At 52.3% G+C, this 15,661-nt stretch overlaps 1 protein-coding gene across 3 annotated transcripts in view; it reads left to right on the top strand.

The window, feature by feature from the left end:
• The window catches only part of AP3B2 (adaptor related protein complex 3 subunit beta 2), a 31,059-nt gene extending 23,864 nt beyond the window's left edge, over window positions 1–7,195 (top strand). The window contains exons 16-27 of one of the 3 annotated variants that reach the window (XM_065873040.1): window positions 227–345; window positions 447–503; window positions 826–934; window positions 1,317–1,440; window positions 1,797–1,980; window positions 2,111–2,171; window positions 2,504–2,610; window positions 2,812–3,040; window positions 3,458–3,542; window positions 3,792–3,889; window positions 6,520–6,658; window positions 6,760–6,910. In XM_065873040.1, the coding sequence (XP_065729112.1) occupies window positions 227–345; window positions 447–503; window positions 826–934; window positions 1,317–1,440; window positions 1,797–1,980; window positions 2,111–2,171; window positions 2,504–2,610; window positions 2,812–3,040; window positions 3,458–3,542; window positions 3,792–3,889; window positions 6,520–6,658; window positions 6,760–6,910 (1,463 nt within the window). Of the gene's footprint in view, window positions 1–226; window positions 346–446; window positions 504–825; window positions 935–1,316; window positions 1,441–1,796; window positions 1,981–2,110; window positions 2,172–2,503; window positions 2,611–2,811; window positions 3,041–3,457; window positions 3,543–3,791; window positions 3,890–6,519; window positions 6,659–6,759 lie in introns of all 3 variants that reach the window. The other 2 variants (XM_065873041.1, XM_065873042.1) reach the window with 2 other exon arrangements.
• The last annotated feature ends 8,466 nt before the right edge of the window (window positions 7,196–15,661 follow it).

Raw genomic sequence — 15,661 nt, 5'->3', positions numbered from 1 at the left:
GCTCCCCCAACCCCTCAGCCCCTGATCTAATCAGCCATACAGTCTTTTTTCCAGCATGTGGGCCTGGAGATTCAGTCAGGGCAGAAGAGCCATTAGGGAACGTGTCCACCCCTCTCTTCTATCTAGGGAGTTCCCACCAGAATCACCACCCGGCCCCACCTAGGAAACAACTCCCAGGGCATTTCCTCACTGCCACTACTGACTTGACCTCTCACCCTGTCCCCAGACCGGGACCACTTCCAGCTGGGCTCACTGTCCCACCTGCTCAATGCCAAGGCCACGGGCTACCAGGAGCTCCCAGATTGGCCAGAGGAAGCCCCGGACCCATCTGTGCGCAATGTGGAGGTCAGCAGGGGTGGAGGGTGGAGCTGTGTGTGGGGAAGGACAGACAGCAGGGAGCCCTGGGAGTGCCAGCTTGGCCCTCCTGACACCCTCCCCACACGCAGGAAGAAGATCTCTCCCTTATTGAGACCCATGTGGGCCTGTTGGGCGAATACACTAAGGTCCCCCCGCCCTGTGTGCTGTGTGCCCTCTGCTCTGTGTGCCGTGCTCTCTCCCAGCCTGTGCTGCCCCCTCCCTCCCCCTTGTATGCTGTACCCCTGTGCCTTCCCTACACTCTGTTCCTTCCTGCTGGCAGTGCCACTCTGTGAGTGCCTCCCCTGCGTGGACAGGGTCCCTTCCCTCCCCCCATTATTCCCTCTTGGGGACAGGACCAGGTGGGGCCCTGAGAAGAGCTAGAGTGAAAGAAAAGAGGGGCTTGTGCTTTCCTTCCCCCTCCCCATCCATGATTTAATGGCTCCCCACCCTCCACCCCACAATCTCCAGGTACCTGAATGGACCAAGTGCTCAAACAGGGAGAAGAGGAAGGAGAAGGAGAAACCCTTCTACTCAGACTCTGAGGGAGAGTCAGGGCCCACAGAGTCTGCAGACAGCGGTGAGGAGATGGGCAGAGCTGGGGCCCTGTGCTCCTGCCTGCGTGTGTGTCTTGTGGCTGACTATCTAGCGTACCTGTGTGCTCCTGTATTAGGTGGTCACGTGTCCAAGAGGGTGTGCGCCTCCTTGTGTGCACCTATACGTGTGCTTATGCACTTGAGGATTGCACGTCCCAGATGTGTGTGTGCTTGTGTAGGTCTATCCACACGGGTCCATCTGTGTTCCGGTCGGTCTGGTTGGCGTCTGGGGCCGGGAGCAGGTCGGGGGGTTGGAGGGAGAAGAGGTGAGTTTGCTTCTTCAGTGCAGAGTCTGAAGCTGGGTGTCCAGGGCTCCCCAGGAGGCCTGCACACGAGGGAGGGAAGCCTGAGACAGTCCTTCCACAGACCCTGAGTCCGAGAGTGAATCGGACAGTAAGAGCAGCAGTGAGAGCGGCTCTGGGGAGTCCAGCAGTGAGTCCGACAACAAAGACCAGGATGAGGACGAGGAGAAAGGGAGGAGCAGTGAGAGGTGAGATGACCGGGCGGCTCCAGGGATCTCCCCTGGAAACGAAGGGCTAACCCCCAGCCTTAGCCAGTCTCCTAAGAGTCCCTGAGCCTCCTCAGGAGCTGTTCTGCTCACGTGATGGCCGCAGGAGGTCTCTGCGTGGGGCGCAGCATGAAGAAGCAGTCAGGGAAGGGCCCCGAGCTGGCACAGGCTGGTCTAAAGCTCTCACTGCGACCCAGGCCTAGGAGCTCAGGTGTGGAGTCCACTGGCCCAGGCTCCCCACCCTCACCCCCAATGTTCAAGGCTTTCCCTGCTCTTCTGTGACGCAAGAAGGGGTCATCCAGGCTGGGCCCAAGCCCTGTTTGCCCCCTTTCCTCCAGTGAACATAGTGAGGAGGAAGGTAAGAAGAGGAAGATGAAGAAGAGGAAGAAGGAGCCAGAGGGACAAGAAGGTGGCTCGTCCTCAGAGGAGGGCAGTGACTCCAGCAGCAGCTCCTCAGAGTCTGAGATGACATCAGAGACAGAGGAGGAGCAGGCGGAACCTGCCTCCTGGAGGAAGAAAACAGTGAGCGCCTTGGGGCAGGATGGGGATGGGCGTATGGACCAGGGCCCTCCCCAGCCTCTGGGCCAGGCCCAGGCATCTCCCCGTAACCCAGCCCGGGCCATCACACTCACATCCCGCTTTTCTCTTCCAGCCTCCCAGCAGCAGAAGTGCCCCTGCAGCCAAGGAGATCTCCCTGCTTGATCTAGAGGACTGTGAGTTTGGGTGGTAGAAGTCACAGGGGGAAGGAGGCCCGGGGAGTATGACTTAGGAAGGGCCATGGGCGTTCTGGGCTAGGTTCCTCGGGGGTTTGGGGTGGGAGGAGCAGACAGAATCCATCTTTGGGCCTGAGAGGGCAGCAGGACAACCTCTCCAGGTGTGGGGTTGGGGTCAAGGATGGATATCTCCATGGAGCCACCAGGCTGCCACGTGCCTCACTGTCCGTGGTGCTGAGCCGTCTACTCCCTAGGCCTTGGGCTCCTGCTCCATCCAAGCCAATTCCACTTTGCCTCTCCCTCGTCATAATGTTTCTCATATACTCCCACAGTCACCCCTCCCAGTGTCCAGCCTGTGTCTCCCCCCATGGTTGTGTCCACCAGCCTGGCTGCTGACCTGGAGGGCCTGACGCTCACAGACTCCCCCCTGGTGCCCTCGGTGAGTGGGATGGGGAGGGACAGGGCTGGGGCAGGGACACATCTCTGTGCCGCATCCTACGGTATGGATTTGTGTGAAGGGGGTGTGATGGAGGGATGGCTTTGAGCCTCCGTTGCTGTGACCACAAGTAGGGACAAGGCTGGGACGGGCTCTCGCCTTGTTGTTCATTTCCGTACTTCCCCTCGTCCTCCTCCCCTCCAGCTGCTGAGTCCAGTGTTGGGTGTCGGGAGACAGGAGCTGCTGCACCGCGTAGCTGGCGAGGGGCTGGTTGTGGACTACACCTTCAGCCGCCAACCTTTCTCTGGGGACCCCCACATGGTGTCTGTGCACATCCACTTTTCCAACAGCTCTGATACCCCCATCAAGGGCCTACACGTGGGCACCCCCAAACTGCCCGCTGGTATCAGCATCCAGGAATTTCCTGAAATCGGTGCGGAAGGGCCTTGGACGTGGTGGAGAAGGAGGCTGCTGGGTGGAGCTGGTCTTTCTGTGGCTTCTGAAGCCCCCCTCTGTGCCAGGCCAGGGTCTAGGCTATGGGGGTGTGGAGATAGCATCTAGCACAATCCACAGACAAGACAGACTAGGAAATGAGCAAGTCCGTCTCAGGGCAAGAGGTGCTTGAGCCTTGGTTGTTTCAGCACTGACTTAAAGGGGGTGAGGGTGAGTGGGGAAGGGGTGTTGACATTTCAGGAGAAACTCAGGAACAGTCTCTCCAGGGTCTCAGAGGGCCAGGATTCCATAGAGGAGTGGTCAGCTCTGCAAGTGGAGGGGAGAAGGGGTCAGGGTTCCAGACCTATCAGGTGATGCTGTCTTTCTCTCCCCCTTTCCCCGCCTCACACTGCTGCAGAGTCCCTGGCACCCGGAGAATCTGCCACTGCTGTCATGGGCATTAATTTCTGTGACTCGACCCAGGCGGCCAACTTCCAGCTGTGGTATGTTTCCAACTCATGGAGTGGTAGGACGATGGCTAGGGAGAGGTGGGGTCAAAATAAACTGGAGCTGGAGGTGGTGTTAGGTGGGGCCACATCATGATCTGGTGTGTCTGGAAGGCATCCCAAGACCTCAGGTCTCTTACCTCCCTCTCCTGCTGCCTCCAAGCCCTCCCTTCAGACACAGTGCAAGGTGAGGGGAGAGATGCTGGCCTCACTCCCTCTCCCTCTGTCTCCTCCTACCCTTCCCAGCACCCAAACCCGACAGTTCTACGTCTCCATTCAGCCACCTGTTGGGGAGCTTGTGGCCCCTGTGTTCATGAGTGAAAACGAGTTCAAGAAGGAACAGGGTGAGTGTTCCCTGGAGGTGGGCAGGGAGGGCGCTCAGGACCATCCACTGGGGCTCATTCAGCTCCACCATACAGTCATGCTGAGGGAGCCTCAGCTTCTGCAGATGGAGGGAGGCCTCACAGCTTGTGGCTCCAGCAAAGGCTTCACAGAGCCTGGGACACTTCAGTGAGGCTTTGGAGACAGTCTCAACTCAGCCAGGCAGAAAATTCTAGGCCAGAATTCCAGCTGGGGGAAACATTACGAGTAGGTGTTAGTGAACATTTACAGGAAGAAAGGAGGGGAGCCGTTTGCTTTAGGGCATAGGAGCCCTTAGCAATGGTGAGTAGTGAAAACAAAGCTGAAAATATGTTTGGTCTAGTTTCTGGAAGCCTTGAACGCGATGCTAAAGGATTTCGGTCCTAAAATTTCAGAGCTGGAAGGGGTCACAGAGATTATTGGGTCCAACTCCGTCGTTAGAGAGGTAAGGACTGTAGACTTCGTTTTCCTGGCAGTAGAGGAGTCATTGAAGTTTCTGAGCAAAGACGGGGCCAGGTTCAGACTCCTGCTTCAGAAGGAGAAATCTGGCAACACTTACAGCTAGGACTGGAATTGAGAGAATCTGCAGCAGGAAAAAGAGGCAGAACAGCGTAAGTGGGAGGCAACATGGGGCTTCATGAGTCCTGAACGTGCCACTTGCTTGGCATGTGACCTTGGACTAAATTCTGTGCCTAGTTATAAGGCTATTACAATAGATCTGATGAGAGATGGTGACCAGGATTAGAACCACAGCAAAAAGAATGAAAGGCTGAGGTGGGGGAGAGGGAAGCCATGGGCGTTTGCCCTAAGAAAGTGGAGAGGGAGACATATAAGCTGGCTCTAGAATGTCTGGCTTAGATACTAGGGAGAATGGCAGTGCCGTTCACCTAGACCAGGGGTTAGCCAACTTTTTCTCTAATGGGTCATAAAACAAATGTTTCAGGCTTTCTGGGTCATGTGATCTCTGCTGCAATTTGCCGTTGTAACCCAAGAACAGCCACGGATAATACATAAATGAATGAGTGTGGCTGCATTCCAATAAAATTCTATTTATGGACACAAATTTGAATTTCATATAATCTTCATGTGTCATGAAATACCTATCTTTGATTTTCCCCCCGGCACTTAAAAAATATAAAAAACAAACAAACAAACCATTGTGGGCCATGCAGGTGGTAGGTTGTATTTGGCCTTCAGGCTATAATTTGCCAAACCCCTGACCTGGAAGAAAGAAGAATGGATTGGGCAAGGGAAAGGGGGGGACGATCTTGGACAGTTTTGGAGAGGCTGCTTTTGAAATACATTTGGGAAATTCAGGAAGAGGTGTTTAATATGCAACTGAAAATGTGGGCCTGTGCCCAGGAAACACTTCTAGGCTGGAGTCAGGAGCATAGCGGTGATAACTGAAGCTGTGAATATGAGTGAGATCACCCTGGGAGAGAGATGGGTGGGAAGATAAGAAGGTCAAAGACCTTCCTTGAGGAAAACCTGCCTTCTTCGGGAGAAAAAGGAGGGGAGGGAAAAGAGAAGGAACAGTGAGAGGTGGGAGGAGATCCACGAGAGATGAGGAGGTTGAAGAGTGCCTTGGATGGTCTGCAGGCCAAGATGACCAAAGACCTTCAGATCCAGCAGATAGGAAGCTGCTGCCAACATCAGAGAGAGCGGGTCATTGCAAAAGGGGGGCAGAGGCCAATTGCAGTGGGTTGAAGGAGACCAGGGCTTGGGGAAATGGAGTCCTCTTTGGAGGACCTTGGCGGTCATTGGGGAGGGAGACACAGCACTAGCATGACGACGTATCCTCTTTCTAGAGAGGACTTCTTAGGATCGAGGAGACTTGATATGGAGAGACTAAAGGTACAGGGACAAGAAAATGTCACTAGTTAGGAGCGGAGGGCATGACAGCGAGAGGAGAGGGATGTCTGTTCTCAAAAGGAGGAGAAGAATGGCGGAAGTAGCAGAAGGAGGAGAGAGAGGCTGAGGAGAAGGCGGGCAGGAGGGCAGACGGAGGAGCTCGCATGGCTGGGTAGAGCATGTGAGTGGAGAGGAGAGGTCAGACCCGTAGAGTGAGGGTTTCCTGGGATGCTGTGAGTGCCTGGGGACGTGACGAGTCCTGGACAGGTTTGGAGCTGTTGCCACATGTGAAATTAGGGGTCCACCTGTGAGGGCTACATGTGACATCCGGACTCTGGCCTGTCGGGTGAGGACCCCCAGTGATCTCTTTGTGAGCACTCGGTCTCCAGGAGCTGGGAGAGAGTTGCACTTGGGTTGGAGGGCCAACCAGGAAAGATGAAAAGGTGGAGGAAACCTCTAAGTACTGACTGGCCACCAAGTCCACTGGCCACTCCCAAGGGGCTGGTGGCCCAGGTGTCTGACAGTGGGGAAGCACCCAGTCAGTTTCTGCTCAGCAGTATGGATAGAGCCCTGGGGTGGGGTGGGAGGTTGACCAAGACTCTCTGAGGGAGGGCCAGGTCCAAGAGGGAAGTAGCCCCTCCTCAAGACTGGTGAGGGAGATTCAGACCTGCCCCGCCTGAGTAGAACCTGGTGAGCGTGCTCAGTGGGCAGACCCAGCGGTACCCCCCGTGGCCGTTGCCCTCATCATAACCTCTGTCCCCAGGAAAGCTGTCGGGCATGAATGAGATCACAGAGAAGCTCACGCTGCCAGACACCTGTCGGAGTGACCACGTTGTGGTGCAGAAAGTGACTGCCACTGCCAACCTGGGTCGTGTCCCTTGTGGGACATCTGATGAGTATAGGTACTGACCACCAGCAGGGGGACGAGATGGGCTCTCGGTCCTGATTTGAAGGAGGGGCCCCATGCCTCAGGGTTGAGCTCATTCCTCTACCCCCACCTCAGGTTTGCAGGGAGGACGCTGACCAGTGGGAGCCTGGTCCTGTTGACCCTGGATGCCCAGCCCACTGGAGCTGCCCAGCTGACAGTCAACAGTGAGAAGATGGTGATCGGCACCATGCTGGTGAAGGACGTGGTACAGGCTCTGACCCAGTGATCCTAAGTGCTGTGACCTCTTTGACCGTCACTTGTCCCTCCCTCGTGACATCTACGCTGTTAGCCTCTCTCTCTCTTTCTCTCTCTCTCTCATATCAGACTCCTCATTCCAGATAGCATCCGGGGGTCCTCTCTCTCTCTGGTCATGACCAGGCTCCCTCCCAATTCTCCTCCCCGTGGGTTCCTTAGTGACCTGTGCAGAGGGAGATGGCAGGGCTCCATTCAGTCCTCCCAGCTTTGTGTAGCTATTTATGTGGCAAAATCTCAATAAAATGTCTTCTCCCTAGATGCTGGCTCACCTTTCCTTGCTTGTGGGTTCTGCCTAAGGGGGTTGGCAGGGGGCGGGGGGGAGAGCTCCTAAGAGTGACTGTGTTTGACCCTTGTGAATGATCACCACTGACCTTCTAGGGGAGGCTGTGACTGACTCTAAGAGGTGACTCTGGTTGGACCCCCAAGATGACCATCTTCGAGTCTCCAGGCATCTCTGTGTAAGAGACATCTGATCGGGGATGGGGAGGTCAAGCTGGAAGAACTCCCTGGTCCTTTTTTATGAGCCTCTGCAAAGATGCCTCTTCGACATCTGGCAGTCCCTTTTGGTTCCCCTCATGGGCCCTTGGGAAGGAGAACTCATAATGTGGGGAATTCTCAAACGTAGGTGCAAGGTTCAAAATATGTCAACTACATCTAGATATGGGGCCTAGAGCCCCACCTAGCTGGGGAGATGACCCACCTGGCCATCTTGAAGAAGGAAGAACAGGAGACGTGGACCTGTGCTTCTCAAACTGCCGTTCATCAGATCACCTGGGGGTGTGTTATCATGCAGATTCAGATGGGTAGGTCTGAGGTGGGGCCTGAGATTCTGCATTTCTAACAAGATGTCAGCGACTGATGCTGTTGCTCCATGGACACACTTGAGTGGTGAGGATGTAGAGCCTCCACACCTGGGACAAGCCTTCTAGGGGTGGCAGTGAGGGTCAGGGCCCCTCCCTGATACCTTTCCTGGTGAGGAAAGAGGCTGAGCAGCAGTGGTTCCTAAAGGTGTAAAAGGTGTTCCATTAGCATGTGTTGTGCCAAAAGAAAAAAGAAAAGTTCGTAATCATGTAAATTCAGGAACCGTGGATTGGCATTCAGGAACCGTGGATTGGCATACAGGAAGTTTATTTCCCACAGGCCTTCTCAGAGTCTTTATTATGCTAATGTGCATTGTGAGCCCCACCCCCACCCCACCACTCCTTCTAAGAAGGGCTACAGCTCACAGTGTTACCCTTACTTGGTTTTGACCTCGGGATGCCTTTGTCCCAGGACACCTTGATTGACTGTGTTACAGGATGCACACTCCAGTGATACTTTGAGACGTGGTGCCTCAGCCCTGATCCTCTGTAACCAAGACCCTAGTTCCTTGACCACACCTCCCCACAGCCCTGTCACTGAGCAAGTCTGTTTAGAGAAAGACAGGGTGAAGCAGGTGTGGCCCTCTTCTCAGGGAAGGAGAACAAAGGCAGTGCCAGGGGACAGCCCTGCCTCCGACATCCGGGGACTTGCTGGGCTCCGTGGCACCAGACAGCAGCTGGGGCCGCTGCTTCACTGAGAGCCTTGGGGCCCCAAAGTCTCCCTGGGATCACTGTTTTTGTTGCTGCAGGTTCTGAGATGGGACTGATCCACCAGTCATGGGTCACTCGAATGGTGGACTTGTTCTCACTTGTGTCTCTGAACCAGCACTGCCCGCAACAGAAGAAAGAAGGTGGGAGCGATTTTCTAAGAAATTAGAACAAGGACCATCAGAGAATTCTTTTTTTTTTTAATTAATTAATTTATTTATTTTTGGCTGCGTTGGGTCTTAGTTGCTGCGCGTGGGCTTTCTCTAGTGGCGGCGAGCGGGGGCTACTCTTGGTTGTGGTGCACAGGCTTCTCATTGCAGTGGCTTCCCTTGTTGCGGAGCGCGGGCTCTAGGCGCACGAGCGTCGGTAGTTGTGGAGTGTGGGCTAATCAGTTGTGGCTCACGGGCTCTAGAGCGCAGGCTCAGTAGTTGTGGCGCACGGGCCTAGTTGCTCCGCGGCATGTGGGAACTTCCTGGGCCAGGGCTCAAACCCGTGTCCCCTGGTTTGGCAGGCAGATTCTTAACCACTGCGCCACGAGGGAAATCCATCATCAGAGAATTCCTTACCAACCTGGACTTTGCAGCAAAGGCCCCAGAGTGGATTCTGTAGGAACCAGAAGTATTTACGGCATGAACTCTAGCATCCCTCAAGGAGCTTACAGCCCAGATTCCCAGAACCTCTTGGAAAGGGCACCAGGATCTCCAACCCTGGGTGAGAGTCCAGAGCACGGGAACCTTAGTCACAGCCCTGTGTCGGTTTCTCTGGAGCGTGTCCCAGGCTGTGGGGTTAGCTATAACAACCCTTCTTAAGAAAATGATTCTTGTGCATGAGATTGTCTCAGGGGAGAGGCAGGAGGCAGGAGAGCGAGGTGTAAGCAGGGAGAGTCCGAGTCAGGAGCTGGTTGGGAGGAGCCCAGCTGGGAAGGCTGGGACTGTGGAAACAGGCAGAAGTAGCGATCTTCAACCCAGGACGGGGAAGGGACCCCATTGTCTTCTAGGGAATGGTCTATAGGGAGAAAACCTCAGTCAGTGGGGAAGGGAGAGTAGCTGCCCCCACCTCAGCCCAGCCCAGCCCATATCTTCCTGGACTCCAGGTCCATGGCCGAACCTTCCACAGCCCTGCCACATCGGCATCCCCGAGTGAGTCTCTGCAGGGATAAGACAGGGCCTGCCCGGGACACACTGGTGGAAACAGATCAGACATACAGGACCTGAGGGGGACCCCACTTCTCTTCAGAACATTCTTCTTTCCAACCCATATCATAGCCTCTATTTTCTCACTGATCCAAGTCTCTGCCACTGTGGTCACAGGCCTCCTGGATCTTAATGTGTCCCATGAGAAGCACTGAGGGGCAACCATGGAGCTGTGGGATTCATGTGGGGCCCAGGACCTCAGAGCAGACTAGGAAGGGCTCTTAGGGCTCTGCTGGTACACAGAGGGGGGGTTCGGGGGAGGGGGCGAGAAATGGACAGAAGCACGGGGACTGGCACTGAGGCAGAATGTGCCCCCGGCGAGGGTCAGGTAGAGCATTAGTGAGGACCCAGGAGGTCCAAGTGTGGTCTGAGCTTGACCACAGGCCTTGACAGGTCAGAGGACAATGAACACAGCGAGGGGCTGAGAACAGGAGCCCAGTCCAGGATGGCTTCCAGGTGGTGCTCCGGCAAGTGGCTAAAAGGAATGGCTTCAGTTTTTGGCCAGGTTGCTGTAGCTAGCTGGCTGCAATGACTGGGGAACAGATCCATCTAGGGATACTAAGGAAGCCACTACAAGGACCCCGAGCGGGGGGCATTAGCTGTGCCCGTGCCTGAACCCCCCAGCCTGTCAGCCCCAGGGCAAGCCCCTGGGCTAGTTCAGTACCTTCTGCTGGGCATCTTGAAGGTCACCTCTCAGCATAGCCTGCAGATCAAAGGGGTGGGTGTTGGGTATGTAACTTGCTGTGACAGGATTTTCCCCAGCCTTACTGGGCAAAGAAGGAAAAATAGGAAAGTGCTGGACCCTCCCCCTGCCCCCCTCCACCGAGGCCTGGCTCCTGGACAGCCAGGATCCTCACCACCAATTTCTTCCCCGCCTCCTCAGCACATTCACATCCCTCTCGGTCACTCTAATTCCTACCATGGCTCCACATGCTGGGGGTAGGGGTGGGGAAAGGCCTGCCTTAGGCCCCTCCTTCCTCATCAAGCATTTGAACAGCCAACAAGTGCTGGGCACTGTGGTGGCAAGGAAGCTATGGGCTGATGACCAACCAGGACTGGGGTGTGAACCGTGGAGGGACTGCTCAGCCCAGTAGGTCCCATCTTATTCCACCAGCCTGCAACTGGCTGCAGAGCCTGCTGGATTGGGAAAGCCCCAGCTCAGGGGTGGGGCAGGAGAGCGGCTGAGGGAGGGTGTGCATGGACCTGGGTCCTCAAGGAGGTGAGCTGGGTCTTCCTTCTCTGATGGCCTGATCACTGTTGTCTCCCAGGGTCAAGAGAAAGATGGTGAACCAGTGCCTAAAAGGGTGAAGCCTAGGATGGGGTTTGGAGAACAGGGGGTAAAGTGGGGCACATCCAAAGGAAAAGCAGTGAGCACCTTCTTGGGTCTTCTACTTGATGGTGCTGCCTGATCCCATCGTCTCCTACTCCACTGTCTCTCCCCCATCCCACTGACCTGTCCACTAAGAAAAAGCACTTAGGGCTGCACTGTTTGATCCTGACCATGAGGAAGCCCACCCGCATCCTGATTGCCCCATTACAGCTGAGGATGCTTTGGGGTCACTGAGGCTTGGGATAGTGCTGAGAAAGGTAAGCAATGCTGGGGATTACTTCTTATCTGAATGCCACTTTCACCCCGAACGTTACTTCTTATCTTGCTGCCAAGGACCCTCTAACTTGAGCCCCTTTTCAGATCTTCCACCCATGAGTCCACCTGAGTGGAGCTTCCCAGTGGTGCCTGGAGAATAAAGGTTGCCAACAGCTCAGAAAAATTCTTCTCTCTGGGATCTTCCCAGACACATATATGTCCCTGTCTTTGGGACTGTTTTTTTTTTAAAAAAAACTTTCAAGTGTACTATTCATTCAGTAAATTGTGCAAATCACAAGCGTGCAATCTGATGAGTTTTCATAGCCTGAACAACAACAGCATCCAGGTCAAGAAACAGAGAGCAATAGCACACCTCCCTCCCTCGTACCCCCTTCCCGTCTGGGGCCGTGTTGTATTTCACTCAAAGATTGATCACAGAGCTCTGAAATGGTTCCACAGCAGTCTGCAAATGGCAATGGGATCCCAGAAGGCCAACACAGACTTGTGTCTGGCAATGCCAACACGGTGGCATATGCTGCTCTCTGGGGCTACTGGGGATGTGTTACCAACAACCCCTGTGGCAGGGGCAGGGTGTGTGGAAATAAGTGGGGTTGTTTTCTTGTTTTGACTGAAGGAAAAATGTGAGGAAACAGCTCTGGGGAAGAAAGAACTCTTGAGGGCTTGGGCAAGGTGACCTTGATCGAAGTCTTGATGTGCCAGACCCCAGCATCTGCACCTGCAGAGGAAAGGCAGGAGGCTGGGAGAGGGTGAGGCTGGGAGAGGGTGAGGCTGGGAGAGGGTGAGGCTGGGTGAGGGTGAGGCTGGGTGAGGGTGAGGCACGGTCCTTCTCACTCGGACCAAGGCAAGACTGAGACCCTGGGCTCCTGACAAGAGTGGCTGCATGCTCTCCAGTAAATCCCTAAACTTCAGCTTCCTCAGCTGCAAAACAAAGGGGGAGGGACACTCAGGCTCCCACGTCCCTCCTTGTGCTGAGACCCTAGGCATCCTGTAACCCCTTTACAAGCATTTCAGGACAACCGGCACTCACCTTCAACTGCGATCAGTGAGGTAGCCGACCTCCAATGATCACTGCTTCCTGGCATTCGCACCCTGGTGTCATCCCCTCCTACATCTTATCAGGGCTGGTGTGTGTAAACAATAGGATACTGTAGACACGAGAGTATGTCATTTCTGAGATTAGCTTATGAAAGTCAATGCACCTCCATCTCAGTCTCTGTCTCTCTGGTCATTTGCTCTGGAGAAAGCCAGCAGCCCTCTGGAGAGGTCGGTGTGACAAGGAACTGAGTGAGCTCCAGGTGGAGCTAGGAGGCAGATCCAGGTCCAGGCAAAGCTTCAGATGACTGCGGTTCTGGCTGAGAGCTTGACTGCAACCTCAGGAGAAAGCCTGAGCCAGAACTGCCCAGCTAAGTCTGTCTTGGAGTCCTGACTCTCAGAAATTGTGTGAGAGAATAAATATTTGTTGTTTTAGCCTGCTTAGTTTTGGGGTAACTTAACAGCATAAATTAATACAACCCAGCCCTCGACCCATGTCCTAGGGTATTGAAAAAGTCCTCAGAGGGAGCCTGGGCCCCCAGCTCTGGCCTTCAGAGCAGTTTGCTCCCACATTCAGTGTCAGTGGCGTGCTGGAGCTGGCTCATGCTGGCTCGTGAGCGTCGACTGGTATCATACTGATGGTGTGAAATCAGCCACGGCAGAAGTATTTATGCCACAGAAATAGGTGACTACTGTAAATGACTCCTCTCTTGCAGCCAATTGTCAAACGTTTATCAGCACACCACTGCCCTTGTCTCCATCCCTGTATCTCTTTAAACAATTATGATATATTTCAAGTTTAAAGAATAAAATAACCTCTTGTGTACTGATCACCCATTTTAAGAACTAAAGCACTCATCAATTCAGCAGACACCCCCTGTATCCCTAGTTTCACAAGCTCTTCCCTCCCCACGTGAAGTAAATCACTATTCTGAATTTTATGTTTATCAAGGCCATGCCTTTTTTGGTACTTTTACTACATACAGATGTGTTCCTAAACAATATATTTATTGTCCTTTGTGGTAGTAATGTACTGCATGTTTTAAAATTTTATATAAATGGCATTGTAGAGTATGTGTTCTCTAACATCCTACTTCTTTCACTCAATGTTGTTTATGAGTCATCCATGTTGATATGATTAGCTTTATTTCATTGACTTTTACTTACATACAGTATATTCCATTGTATGACTAGACCACAATTTATCAATCCACTCTCCTGTCGGTAGGCATTTAAGGTATTTTATTGGCTTGGCCAAAAAGTTCGTTCAGGTTTTTCCGTAAGATATTATGGAAAAACCCGAAAGAACCTTTTGGCCAACACGATATTTTATTTTTGCAATTAAAAAAATTATTTTTTTATTTTTGCAATTCTGAATAACACATCTATTGGCATTTTAAACTCCTGCCTCTTTTAACACGTGCGAAAGTTTCTCTAACACATTTCCCTGGGAGTGGCATCCCTGGGGCATAGAGTATACATACCTGCAACTTAACAACATTGCCAAATTGCTCACCAGAGTAGCTGTACTTCAAGTCAAGAATGTTCACAGCACCTTCATTCATAATAGTCCAATTCACATTGCCAATCACTAGGAGAATGGGGAAACAAAGATGGTATATCCATACAATGGAATACTACTTAGCAATAAAAAGGACTTAACTACTGCTACCTGCAGCAACATGGATGAATCTCACAGATGCTATGTTGAATGAAAGAACCCAAAAGTTTATATGAAGTCCTAAAACAGGCAGAATGAATCTGTGAGGAAAGCAGTTAGAATATTAGTTGTCTCAAGGAGAGGTGGATGAAGTGGGAAGAGGTATGATGGAACCCTTTGGGCTTCTGGAAGGATTCCATGCCTTGACGTGGGTGGTGGTTACCTGGGTATGTATGTAGGTAAAATACATCAAGCTGTATACCTAAGATTGTGCACTCTGTGTACTCTCTGTATGTGGGTTGTTACCCCTCAATTTAAAAAATGTAGAAAACAAAAGCCACAACCAAAGTGGCTGAACCAGTTTACACCCTCACTGGCAGTGAGCCTGCTACTAGGATAGTGAGACTTTTCATTTTGCCTATCTAGGAGGTGTGAAATGGTATCCTACTATGTTTCCCTGGTTATTGGTGAGCCATTCCCATCTTTTGCCCATTTTTCTATTCGCCTCATTGTAAAGTTCTTATATATTTTGGAAGTGAGTCCTTTGTAGATCATGTATTGCAAATATACCTTCTACCAGTGTATGACTTGTCTTTTCAAGTTTTAAACATCTTTTGATAAACCAAAGGTTTAAATTCCAATGTGATCAAATTGATCAATTTTCCTTTATACTCTGTGCTTGTTGTTCCATATTTATAGAATTTGCCTGCACTATGAGGTAATAAAAATATTCTCCTAATACTGTTTTCTAAAAAAATTTCCAAGTAATGCTGTATACATTTGTATTTTTAACCCACTTAAAATTTACATTTGTGTATGATGAAAGGTGGCGCTGATCTACTTTCTTTTATCCCACTTAAATGAGCAGGAAAAAGAACAACACGGTTTCTTCTGCACAGAGCTTGGCAAAAGCCGAGTAGACACTGTGTGCTCACTTTACCTTGTGGTCTTGAGTTCCTAAATGAATCTCCCTTCTGATCTTTTCCAACCAGGAAAACTATTTTCTCCCTGCAGTCTCTTTTCTTCTTTTAGCTCTCTGCCTGCTGTAGAGGCACTGAACACCTGAGAATATAAAAGAATACAGGGTCCCCCCTAGTACATGCATTTAAAACTTAGTCCAGCCAATTACAGTTACACTTAAAACCTGTATTGTAAATCTGGGGCTTGACTGCAGAGATGGTGCCAGGCATAGCTGGGCTCAAAGGGTATTTGTTGACTGGGAGAATGGATAATGCTGCCTGTTTGTTCCTGCTACTTCTGCCAGTGACCAGCTGTGGGGACCTGACCAAGTCATTTAATGCCTCCACCTCTGCCCCTTTCCACACCCCTCCCTGTGGATCATGGACATCTTCTAGTCAGGGGTACTGTTCTTCCTGTAAAACCTGCAAGTCTGGCCAAGTCAGGGCAGGGAGACAGGACTGACCAAACACATGACTATATGTGCACTCAGCCACCCCTTCCTTCACTGTCTGGTGAGGGCTGGGGTCAGTCAGAAAGAAGTGCACACATCAGGGTGCTGGACATTTTGTACTTAACTGGTTAAGCCTTCAGGCACTGAAGCCAGAAGACTGCCTGGGTTTGAGTCCTCACTCTTCCACTTCTAGCTGGGAATTCTTGAGCTAGTTACTTAACTTCTCTGAGCTTTAGTTTCCTTGTCTGCAAA

This window comes from Phocoena phocoena, chromosome 2 (assembly GCF_963924675.1).
Source record: "Phocoena phocoena chromosome 2, mPhoPho1.1, whole genome shotgun sequence".
NCBI classification, from domain to species: domain Eukaryota; kingdom Metazoa; phylum Chordata; class Mammalia; order Artiodactyla; family Phocoenidae; genus Phocoena; species Phocoena phocoena.
The sequence above is the reverse complement of the archived record's forward strand: the minus strand, read 5'-3'. Positions and strand labels throughout refer to the sequence as shown.